The sequence below is a fragment of the Pseudopipra pipra genome, chromosome 10 (assembly GCF_036250125.1).
Source record: "Pseudopipra pipra isolate bDixPip1 chromosome 10, bDixPip1.hap1, whole genome shotgun sequence".
In the NCBI taxonomy this organism is placed as follows: Eukaryota; Metazoa; Chordata; class Aves; order Passeriformes; family Pipridae; genus Pseudopipra; species Pseudopipra pipra.
This window is the reverse complement of record NC_087558.1, coordinates 13,205,131-13,216,501: the sequence shown is the minus strand read 5'-3', so window position 1 is coordinate 13,216,501 and position 11,371 is coordinate 13,205,131. Positions and strand designations below refer to the sequence as shown.

Sequence of the window (11,371 nt, the reverse complement as noted above, 5' to 3'; positions counted from 1 at the left end):
GAGAGGAAAAGAGATGAAGCAGTGATGGACATAACACCTGCTCTTAGCCAGACAAGGGCACAGAGATCTCCTTCCCCAAGTCATGAGAAACTTTTACACCATCTAATTATCCCAAAAGGGAGAGAGAGGAGTTATGTGCATTACAGAGCAGCTCTGAGTATATCCAAGCCCCTGTGCAAGAACTTGTTTAGACAGGAACAGGGAGGAGACATATGAAAGCAGACAAATAATTAATCAGGCCATTACTTCCCAAACACAATGTTTTGAAGTCCAGGACACTTCTCTCTGCAGTCTTCATCAATTTTTTGGTACTCCCCCTGCAGTGACATTAGGCCCTGCACTTACCTGAAAGTGCCAAATACACTCAGCGAGGAGCAGAAATCCCAGACCGCACAAAAAATTGCCCACCCTAATTCATCTTCACTTACATGCTCTAGCATAAGGTACAACTTGTGCTTTAAAGAAACTCAAATGGACAACAGTTTAGGAGCTGTGGACTGCATTCCTTTGAGTAGGATTGTCTTTCATCTAGAGATGAAACTATGTACAAACCATGTCAATTTTAGTAGTTTTTATCATTTTTACCTTCACAAGAACCCTAATCTGACAAAATATAGAAAATGAGGTGCTGGATATTAGCTAAAAGCTTTTTTCATAATTATCTGTGTATGAAGGACCTTTAACACCAACGGTGGTTGTGCTGGCACCAACCTGAGCAGGAACTTGCCTGCTGCACAGGACAGTAAATAACCTGACTAACACGGAGACCACCTTGGAGCAAGCCTGCAGTGATAGTCAGGTAATGGGGATTATTTTGTCAGTCATTGAAAACAAAGGGGTTTAGTGCTCCAATTTACACTCTACTGATTTTACCCTGTAATACCAAAACTCCGATGCTGTGAATATAAATCTTATTTGCAGGTATTGCTGCCTAAGAGAGGTACATAAATCACCCCACCATGAGCCTGCACTAGTCTGAGGGAGGGACTGAAGCTCTCACTGCCTTAATTTCCAACAGCCTCCCTTCCATCAAGGCATATCTAAGCTTCCACTCATATTCTTAGCTGCTGTTTTTCTTTATGGACACAATTCCATAAAAGTAGCTAATTATGATAAGTACTTCAAAAAGCTAATACACTTTCATAAAAGTGTATATAATTATAATGAACTAGCATGTCAAAAAATCATGGGAGATCTTGTCCCTCCAAGAGAACCTAATCCCAATGCACCAGCATGTCAGGAAGCTGAAGAAGCCCCCAGTGAAGTTTTAAAGACTTGATTCAGTTTCTTTTGTGAAGCTACAACTTTATGAGAGGCAGATCCGATTTCAGTCAGGGAAGGCAAAAATCAAACCCTGTTCAATCAGTTTCCTCTATATGTGCTTTTGAGAGCCTAAGAGTTCACATGAGACATCATGTGCTTTTAAATCCCATTTGGATTGAAATCTCTCAAAACAGAAAATCTCACTTTAAAACAGAATCTTACAACAGACACTGCACGTGTGCAGCAAAGGACAGTGACTGTTGTGAAGGAAAATCTTCCTACCACCTCCATTTCATTTGGGAATGACTGTCCTGTAGCACTTTCAATAAAAAATAATTTTAAGTATCGTTTTTATAAGGAAGCACACATTGAAAATTACTTGTTACACACTAAAGACTTTTACATTCACTTCAATATCAGTAAATAATTTAATTTCTATTCTATAACCCAAAAAAATCCAAACCAGAATGAAGAGCATTAACCAAACATCTTTCAGCATCCATGTAAGAATTGAACAAGACTGAAAATCCAGTGAAGGGAAGGAAGATTCATTCTCTCCTTATTAAAAGACATTAGAACAAAGGATAAAGGCATGAGTCTGAATACAGCTCCTTTCAGTGATTCTGTTACAAACAAAAAAGTAACAAACCATTTTAATGTTACAGCTTTATTTCAAAGAAAGTGACTTTACAGTTTTTGGTAACACATTTTTTATACAAAATTGATACAATGAAAAATAAACTTCAGCAGCTTCCTGGAGCAGATTACAGGCTATAAACTCATAATCAAATGTACCAGATCGGAAAAGGCAACCTTGTTCCAACTCTTGTTTGCAAATCAGCACCAAGTGATCCCAAAAAATCTAGTTTTACTGTGGCTACCAAAAAACCTCAAAGCCCAGCCAAATCTGCACTTCCTAAGTAAGCAGTTGTTCTATTCACTCTATTTCCAATTTACAGCTGTGACTAACTGTACACAAGAAACACATTAAGATTTCCAACAGTATCCCCAGTGACTAAATATCAACTTTTACATAACCTGGTACTTTGAAGGTTTCTAAGGAGTTATGGACAACAAAGTATTTGGATTTAACTTTATGAATTGCCATTTACAAGAAACTCAGAAATCCATAAAAAATTACAAAGCTCTGTAACAGTTCCTTTTAAACTATTTCATTTAAGAGGGTCAATTTCACAGATATTGGGATCACAATTTTTATTCCTATGTCTGCAGTACATCAAAATCCCATCATATAAACCAGCAGTATGAATAGGGGGGAAAGAGAAAAAACCAAACCAAACCAATCTATCCAATCCTTTTACCATTCTTAGTAGAGAGTAAGGCTCAGTAAAAAGGAGAGGCTCAGTAGAAAGTAAGGCTCCTCCCAAAACTCATTTCTGTTTTCACCTTTGTCTGAAATCAAGTTTCTCAAAATGTATTTGGGGAACAAATTTTCTTTTTATACACACAGCTCCTCCAACATCCCATTTTGGGGGTAACTGTACAACTTGGCTTCATGCTACCCTTGTAGGCACATTACACTTAATAGAAGACTGCAGGGGTCTGTGTCCTGCTAGGCTGCTTCTTCACATGATTCCTGGGCTCAGCAATCAGATTGTTTTATTATGGCTGTTCACAAAAGTGTTCTAGTAACAGCATCAGTAACCCCAGAAAATCTGCAGCTTTAAGTCTTTCCTAGAATTTGGAAAATTTCCCTAGAAATTCCACTTCCTTTTCAGGCTCTTTTGCACCTTTTTCTTTCATCTCTGAAACACCCACCAATTATCTTTATCACTGGTCCCCACCCTGTGATACCAATGTAAACAAAACCCAGTGGCAGAATAATCAAGTTTGCCAGTGAAAAAAAAGCACCATTACACTAAATCTTTGTTCCTTTTAGTAAGTTACAGCAGCATTTAGAGACCGAAGCCTCAGACATTCTATTGCTTAAAACCTTGTTTCCAGGTCCTCTGCAACACTTTGGATCCTGGCATTAAAACAGAAGAGGTATTGAATACAGGATATGTTCACAGAAACACGGACAGGAGTTCCTCTGAATTTCTAGCGACATAAATTTGTGTGCAACAGACCTACTTGGTGTCTGGTGACATTTACAGTGCAGATTTGGTTCTCCTGTGAGGCTGACGAGTCACTGGCACTGAACAATTTTGCCATAGCCACCTCTTCCAGCATCATAGTCCTGCCGATATTCATCTCGGACCTTACGAAGGAGGGGAAAAGGGGAGTCCAGGAAAGACAAAGAAAAACAATTTCTCAAAAACTCTTACATTATCAGAATATAGTCACACTGAGCTCACAAAATATAAGTGCCCACTCAGAGCTGACTGACAAAACTGAAGGCGAAGTGCATCATGCAAAAGCCCAGAACAACATAAACCAACTTCCTTTTCAACAGCATCCCAGGGAATCCTCAATCAAGGCAGTCCAAGCAAGGATGGCTGGTCTCGTGCTCCAGCAGTAAAAGCCACTGCCACCAGCTCCACTTTGGGTAGAACAACTGCTGTCCTGTGTGATCTCGACAGCCTTATATTTTCAGGGCTTACTTACAAGCATTATCTCCCCAGGTAGCCAAGAGTTGTTTCTGCAAGTACTTTTAGTGAAATACATGGAAAAGTTATCTGTACTTAGTAGCTAACACGGCCATTGACCAGATATCTTAAAGACCAAGGCACAGCATTATCTTAAACAATGACTCTAAGTTGCTGTTTCCGAAATTGTTCCAAGTGTGTTCATTCAAAACCAAGAAATTTGGCAAAGTCACCTTAAAAACCCAGGCTGAACAACAACCTACCTGCCCCCCTGATCTTCCACGGCCGTACTGCCTACCCTCCTTAAATCCTGCATCCCAGTCTGTCCTTATGATCCTGTCATCAAGTCTGGTTCCATTGATGTACCGCATTGCATTTTCAGCATCTCCTCTTGCATAATACCTTAGGAATGGGTTAAGGAAAAAAAATGGACTTCGGTTTTCAACGCATGGAAAAAAACCCAATATCAAATTGAGTACAAAACCAAGCCTTTGCTTGAAACAGGTTCCTGCTCGGTTACTTTCAGAAGCAACAGCTTTTAAGAAGCTATATGAGCTGAGAAAACTGTTAGTGAAAGAGGGCAATGTGCTGGAATTCAAGCACTAAAAATGCATATATTGGATTAAGTCTGCCAAACACGCTCACCCTTAACAGCACAAAGTTCTACTGCTAAAAAGTGAGAAGCCCCAGTGAGGCTCCATTCATGCTACAACCTTTCACCACTCTAGTGAGTTCACTAGAACCAGTTACAGAATGATCTTCAGAGACTCACATGTAAAAGAATGATCTTCACAGACTACACAACAGGGATGTAAGATACCAATACTAACTTTACATCTATGTTCGTACGAAAAGAAACACCTTTTTATTTGGGCATGGAAAATACGAACTTAATGCAGAGGTCAACTACCTAAAAAATGTCTGGGTTAAAGTCTCACAGCAAAAGCAATCTGTTACCCCTGCTCGATATGCCGTCTATGTTCCAGTCACAGAATCACGGATGAAAAACACCCCATTGAGTCCAACCGTGAACCCAGCACAGCTCTCTCACGCCTGCGTCCCCCAAAGACGCTTTAGCAAACGATTACTTTTATCCTGGGAGAACTCTGCCCTGACTCAGAGCCTGCAGTGCAGAGCAGTTCACCCGCGCCCTGACCCCTCCTGCCGGCCCGCACAAGGATACTCCACGAAGCAGAAGCCGCAAGCGGTTTTCTTCACTTTGTCCAGCCCCATGATGACCTTCTTGATGTCGCCGCTCTTGCCAAAGAGCTCGTGGATCTGCTCCTCGGTGGTGTAGAAGGACAGGTTTCCCACGTACAGCGTGCAACTCTTCCTCAGCAGCCGCTCCTGGTCGTAGCGCGTCCCCTGGGCCGCAAGGACACCGCGTTACCCCCCGGCACAGCCCGGCACAGCCCGGCCCGATCGGGACGGACCGCGCGACACCCACCCCCGGCCAAGGCTCACCCGGAAGTGCTGGTCGCGGTACTGGCTGAGTTCGGCGTACGAGTCGCTGCGGAGGATGCTCAGCGTCCCGCCGGAGCTCATGGCGGCGCTGTCCAGCCCGGCACAGCCCGGCCCGGCCCGGCCCGGCACAGCCTGGTCTGTCCTGGCCCAGGACGGACCGAGGGCGGACCGAGGGCGCACCGAGCCCAGCACTGCCCGTCCCGGCCGCCCCCCAGCACCTTCCCGCCCCAAGCGCACGCGCCCCGCGCGCAGCCAATGGCGTGGCGGTCACCACGGGGAGGGGGCAGCTCTCGCGAGAACGGCAGGGGACCCCACGCGTTGAGGGAGCGGCCGGCGCGCCGGGTCTCGCGAGAGCGGCGGCCATGTCGTTGCGGCGCGCGCTGCTGCTGCTGCTGTCGAGCCCGCGGCTCGTGGAGCGGCTCTCGGAGTCGCGGCCCATCCGCGCCGCCGCCCGCGCCACCGCCGCCGCCATCACCCGCGGCCAGCAGCACCTGGGCCCGCGCCTGTTCCGCCTGCGCGACACCTTCCTCGGGGAGCTCAAGGACGGCGCCCGCCAGCGGGGGTGGCCGTGGCCGCGCGGGCCGGGCCGCGGCGGCCGCCCCCCCGGGACAGCGCCCTGAGCAACGCGCCGAGTGGGGAGAGGCGGCACCGCCGGCGAGGGGACGGGAGCGACAGCACCAGGACTCGGAGCGCGCTGGAGCCGGCGGGTGATGGACCCCGGTGGCTACTCCGGACACCCGCGGACCCCCGGGCGGCGGACGGCGAGCTGCGGAGCCGACGGTGCGTCCTCCATCGCATGGACATGTGAAACTATTGCTGGTCATCAGTGTGATGGATTTTCATTTCAACGCCGTTTTACGTGTTCCACAGTTCTCAGGAACAAGCAGACTCTCACTAAACATCATCCAGAACGCTGTCACGATTGTCACTTTTAAGTGCTTCATAAGAAACTTGAAATAAAACCACAATTCTCATGGGAGTGGCTGTAACAATGTCTGTCTATACAGCAGTAATACTCTACATGTGTTACAATTTTGATACTAAAAGGGCTTTTAAGTGTCGATGATGATGGATAGGATAATGCCCATCTTACAGGAAGGTAAAAGCTACCCTAAAAGCACACCTCAAGTCTGTGGTAGCAAGAAAGGTTTACAGGGAAAAAATGACCAATAGAGCCATCCTTAATATGGAAAAGGATGCACCCATCATATGTGGTGCACTGGTCTGGTTTGCTTCAGATGCTGTATATGACAACATCTGTGAGACTAAAGCAGTTAACCTTCCTCCAGAGCATGGTCCAGCTGACTTGAGGCTCAGTTAACTGTGGAGGATCATTTCCATTCCTTGTATCACCCGAGGTGACAAGGACCTTGTACATTACCTGAGATACAGATTCCAGTATTGCTGGTAAAATTAAACCTCCCACCAACAAAGACTCAGGTGTGCGTGGATGGAGAGATTGCATCTGTGGTGTAAATTACAAAGCCCTGGGTGGTGAGACAAAAGCAGTGTATTGTCAGTCTGAGTTAGAACTTGTAGTCCGGGTTCTCTTCTGGCTCAGTCGCAGGTTACCTGTGCAGCTGTAGAGCAGTCATTGTACCATGGAAATGTGCTCCATTCCATCCCTGAAGAGTTTCAAGATCTACCACCCTCAGATTGCCAGAGTTCATAAGTTCTGTGGAAGTAATTTTCAAGATTTAAGCTGTTTAAGAAAGCTGAAAACAGCAAGTACCAGCTGTGGCACATGGCTGTTCTCCCAGAGAGCAAAAAGGAAATTACCTTGGAAAATAGATTTTGTGTCACTATGCTTTCACAACCACTTCCATTACTTTGTGAGCCATCAGTACAAACATACATGCACTCCCTCTCCCCCTGCCTCCCCCCAGACACCCACCTTTAATTACAGGCATATCAGCAATGAAGAGTGATGGATGTGGATGAACATACAGGGGAAACAACACACAATGCTTTATAAGAGAGCAAGAGCTATGTTCCCTAAAAATCTAGGTCGCACCTAGTTTGGAAAATACAGGCAAACCCTTCACACATGCATTTTTCCTAGCATCCCTTTAGAGCCTGGCATCAACCTATATTATCCTCATCTCTATTGAAAACCTGGCTCATAAGACCTTATGTAAAGCTGTGTGGATGCAGAACTGCCAAAGGCATTACCACCTTTGTGAGCAGAAATAATTCAAGTGTCAGATTCGTTCCATAGAGAGTGGCTTGACCTACAATGCATGTGCCAAATTAGTACCTCCCTCCATGTGAAGATGTTTTGGATCCAGAAGTTCACATAGGCAAAACCAAAGATTGTTAGTTGTGCTGTGCTATTATGTGCACACATCGTTCTCAGCTGAAGCCCAGTTATTTGCATCCCAGTTGAAAATGAGACTGTTCTCCCGTGGAGAGCCAGGATGTGACCTGTCATTCCCACTAAGCTGATTTAATGGGGAGCAGTTAAGCAAGGGGAGGGGGTGCAGGGGATGAGGCTCCTCCCTCGGGTCCTCCCGCGCTCCCCGGCAGCAGAACGGGTGGATCTCCGACCCTGCCGTGAGCCTGTTCAGAGATCCATCTGCTCAAACGGCACAAAGGATCAAATCCCTCCGAGTTACCCGCTTTCTGTCTGCGCAGCTCCTCCATCCAGCTCCCCGCAGGGCCCGCCGTGCGTTCTGCCAGAGTCACAGTCGCGACAGAACAGCGACAGCTGCGAGAACGGCGCCGGGAATGTGCAAGGGCAGGAGCGCCCCGGCTGCAGCGGCGGAACACCGAGAGGCTTCGATGCCATCACAGAAGAGCCTCCTCGAGCTCTGGGGGCAGTGCGTGTGGAACACGTCCACGAGGATGGAACTGTGGCAAGGAAGGTTAAACAGGCAAAGCTTGGATTTTAGGATTTAGCACAAGTACTTAGGCTGAAGCATCTTCCACGTTCTAAATCAGATTCTCTCAGATCAGTGCTGGGGATTTTTCAAGGCAGAACCACCCAAGACAGGGTTACAGTGCTGGTGCCTGTACTGTGACTGCAGTCTGATCTAATGAAGTTTTAAGTACATAAAATAAAATCTTATTTAATCAGACCAGCTTCTGTCTAGCCCTGTAACCTCTCTCCAACAGCTGATTTAATGCCTACAATCAGTAAACACCCCACAGTCCACAAACCCTGTCAAAGATTATAGAAACTTCCAAAAATAAATCTCACATGGAAACTGCTAAGCTTGAATCACAGTTTTGGTGGGCTCTGATTTCATCCTCTCTCATCAGGAAAAATTACAGAAGTTCATATGAAACACTATAGGGCTGAATAACTCAAATTCTAAGCAGATTCTATCCAGAACTGGCTATACCGGTGAGCATAAGAACATGACAAATAAAGAGACTCAGGAGAGCTCCCAGTGCCACTACTTGTGATGAAGGTGGGCCTGTGAAGAGGAAGGTCTCACAGCACCTTCAAACTGTGCCCAAAGGATGTGAAAACCTAAAACATCGTTCTCCTAAAATCTAAAGGCTGTGCTGATCTCTGTCTAGTTGAAGGATGTATAGTCCTAACTGACTTCTCCAATTTCCACTGGATAGGATGGACATTTGTGGTGGGTCTTCCATTGATAAGTGTGGAAATATCACAGTTTCGTTCTTGAATGAGACACCACATTTTGCAGTTGTGGCTCTGACTGTACCAGGGATTATGACAAAAATGTGACAGTCGCTGCAGGTAAAATTGCTTGCTTGCTGCTCTATTGTCTGGCAGAGGGTTTCTTCTCCAGTCCCAGCCATATCGATGACTTGTACGTGCACGTCTGTCTTCTTGATATTAAGCAGAAACCTCGGAGGCATGTAGGTGTGAGCAAAGAGTAGAGTATAGTGCCTTGGATGGTTTGAGGGTGCTGGAGAATGTATGAGCTGCTCCAAGTGAAACAAGCAGGGTATCAGCCCTCCCTGGTGTAGGCACCCGAACAGGAATGCCCCGAGAAGATTGAAAATAACGATGAGGTGTTTCCATTTCACAGCTCTGTCCTGTGACGCGCTGAACAGGACCAATGGCAAGATGAGAGGAATGAGGAACCGCGGCTCCTGGTGACTGAATAGGGAGAGAAATGCCAAAGGAACAAAATAAAACAGCAGTAATGTTGGATTGCCCTCAGAATGCACCAATAGCCCAGGCAGCCCATGGTAACACGATTTGACCCGTATGAATTGCTGGACATACTTCTTTAACATTTTAAAACCAGCAACAGTGGCCAGAACATGTAAGATCCCAAAGAGCATTATTCCATTGACTGTAAAATGTGTAACTCGTGGGTGACTTCCATGCAGTGCAAGATTATGAGGATTAAGATTATAACTGAGAAAATTGAAGGGGGTTACTACCATTTTCTTATGTAATTGAACTATTACATCAAATAGGCTGTCCTTGTTAATGCTTAAAAGGTTATCTAAGCTCACAGAGGTAAAATAAAAGGTATCAGCTGTTATGAAAACAATGGCAGTAAAACATGCACATAGTATGAGCTTCAAAAAGTGGTTTATGACACTTTTAATGCTCCTCTGAGAATCAACAATTAAACCTGCCCAGTAAAGCAGGGGCATTAGAGCAAATGCCAGAAAGGTTGGCCTGTTGAAAAACCCAGCAGTTGTTATAACACCTATGAGAGGACTGCTTGTAGGCTCCACTGAGCTGCCATTGGACTTTCTTGAGGAAACCAGTACCATGAGAAGAGCAAAGAGAAGTCCTTCAAGCGTGTTGGTAAATGTTCTCGTATAAAACACCAGAGTGACATATGATCCAGCAAGAAGTACCAGCGCTTTCCAAAGATCTGCTTCCCAGAAAGGGGCTAATCGATAAACGCTATAGTCGAGTATGAAAGAAAAGATTGTAAAGAGAAGGCGAGGTGATACAAGGAGAGTGTAGCTGTTGATGCAACTTGAACATATGTCCAGCTGCTGCAAAGACTTGATTGCCCAGTAGGTAACTCCTGATGTCATTAATGGGAAAACAACTGTTCTGCAAGGAAAGCTCGAAAGGAACTCCCAAGGATAAAAGACCTGTAGATTTAAAATATCTCCTATAAAGGAAGAGAAAAAGAAAAATACATATAATACATAATACATTTTATTCAGTAATTCAGTAGTAGGGATACTATTTGCTGTCAGAGGCATCACAATGCAGAGCAGCTCTCAGACTTTTGAGACCTTGGTGTCAACCTTGACGGTTTTAGGAGTGTACCGTTCGTTTTCACAGAGAATCAGGAAAAAGCAGCTCGTCGGGGTGATGCGGTTGCAGGCGCCACTCGGTGTGGACAGCACAGAGCAGGAACCCACCGCCCACCCAGCCCTGCGGACCCGCTCCTGCCCGGCTTGCGGGAAGCGCCGTGTGACAGAGCGGGACAACGAGCCGGCGGCTCCGGGGATCCCTCGGGAACACCCGCCCGTGCCCGGGGCTCCGCATCCCCCGCATCCGCGGGGCTGTGCGAGGCAGCGCGCCGGGGGTCCCCCCGCGTTATCCGCGCCCCTTACCTGCCATGACCTCGGGCGCCTGGAAGAACTCGTCGGGGTGCAGGTACCCGCTCTGCGGCAGGAGGCACCAGCCCGCCCTCAGCGCCGCCAGCAGCGCCCACAGCGCCCGCGCGCCCATGGCGGCCCCGCGCCGCCCCCGCGCCGCCAGGGGGCGCCCGCCCGCCGGCACAGCCGCCGCAGCGGGAGCCCCGCGCGCATGCGCAGCGATCCCCCCATCAGCCGCCCCGCCGGCTGAAATCCAGGGAATCATGGGGTGGATTGGGCTGGAAAAGGATCACACCGTCTACAGAATGTGCTGAGTTGAAAGGGACCCACAAGGATCATCGAGTCCAACTCTTAAATGAGTTGAACTCGTAAGGGAATAGCCCATATGGGGATTAAAGCCCCAAGCTCGGTGGTGTCAGCACCACACTGTGGCCAACTAAGCCATCTTGGGGCCACCTTGGAGACCCCTCGAATCCAACCTGAGACCAAACACCACCATGTCAACGAGACCATGGCACTAAGTGCCTCATCCAGTCTTTCCTTAAACACCTCCAGGGATGGTGACTCCACCACCTCCCTAAGCAGTCCATTCCAGTGTC

The 11,371-nt window shown here is 47.1% G+C and overlaps 3 protein-coding genes across 5 annotated transcripts; 1 reads left to right on the top strand and 2 right to left on the bottom strand.

Annotated features, from left to right (window-relative positions):
• Nucleotides 1–1,914: 1,914 nt before the first annotated feature.
• Nucleotides 1,915–5,500, bottom strand: NCBP2 (nuclear cap binding protein subunit 2). The gene is made up of 4 exons (XM_064666348.1): nt 5,277–5,500; nt 4,996–5,177; nt 4,076–4,214; nt 1,915–3,484 (listed from the first exon to the last, which is right to left on the bottom strand). The coding sequence occupies exons 1-4, from the start codon at nt 5,355–5,357 to the stop codon at nt 3,413–3,415; spliced, it is 474 nt and encodes a 157-aa protein (XP_064522418.1). The 5' UTR covers nt 5,358–5,500; the 3' UTR covers nt 1,915–3,412.
• A 72-nt stretch (nt 5,501–5,572) lies between these two features.
• Nucleotides 5,573–6,255, top strand: NCBP2AS2 (NCBP2 antisense 2 (head to head)). The gene has a single exon (XM_064666349.1). The coding sequence runs from the start codon at nt 5,639–5,641 to the stop codon at nt 5,894–5,896; it is 258 nt and encodes an 85-aa protein (XP_064522419.1). The 5' UTR covers nt 5,573–5,638; the 3' UTR covers nt 5,897–6,255.
• Nucleotide 6,256: 1 nt separating this feature from the next.
• PIGZ (phosphatidylinositol glycan anchor biosynthesis class Z) lies at nt 6,257–10,931 on the bottom strand. 3 transcript variants are annotated; one of them, XR_010433076.1, is made up of 3 exons: nt 10,788–10,921; nt 7,892–10,336; nt 6,257–6,951 (listed from the first exon to the last, which is right to left on the bottom strand). XR_010433076.1 is itself a non-coding variant. In XM_064666340.1 (2 exons), the coding sequence occupies exons 1-2, from the start codon at nt 10,903–10,905 to the stop codon at nt 6,845–6,847; spliced, it is 225 nt and encodes a 74-aa protein (XP_064522410.1). In that variant the 5' UTR covers nt 10,906–10,931; the 3' UTR covers nt 6,257–6,844. The 3 variants fall into 3 exon arrangements, 2 of the variants coding, with proteins under 2 accessions (XP_064522410.1, XP_064522409.1); XM_064666340.1 differs by lacking the exon at nt 7,892–10,336 and having other exon boundaries at nt 10,788–10,931; XM_064666339.1 differs by having other exon boundaries at nt 6,257–10,336.
• Nucleotides 10,932–11,371: the final 440 nt, after the last annotated feature.

What these genes read in the sequence shown, in the direction of transcription:
- PIGZ (XM_064666339.1), bottom strand. Translation starts at nt 10,905, where the DNA reads ATGGGCGCGCGGGCGCTGTGGGCGCTGCTGGCGGCGCTGAGGGCGGGC. An exon ending in GGCGCCCGAGGTCATGGCAG is followed by an intron (nt 10,337 to 10,787) that starts GTAAGGGGCGCG and finishes CTTCCTTTATAG; the next exon opens with GAGATATTTTAAATCTACAG.
- NCBP2 (XM_064666348.1), bottom strand. Translation starts at nt 5,357, where the DNA reads ATGAGCTCCGGCGGGACGCTGAGCATCCTCCGCAGCGACTCGTACGCC. An exon ending in TGCGGCTTCTGCTTCGTGGA is followed by an intron (nt 4,215 to 4,995) that starts GTATCCTTGTGC and finishes CCCATTCCTAAG; the next exon opens with GTATTATGCAAGAGGAGATG. An exon ending in GTGGAAGATCAGGGGGGCAG is followed by an intron (nt 3,485 to 4,075) that starts GTAGGTTGTTGT and finishes CTCCTTCGTAAG; the next exon opens with GTCCGAGATGAATATCGGCA.
- NCBP2AS2 (XM_064666349.1), top strand. Translation starts at nt 5,639, where the DNA reads ATGTCGTTGCGGCGCGCGCTGCTGCTGCTGCTGTCGAGCCCGCGGCTC.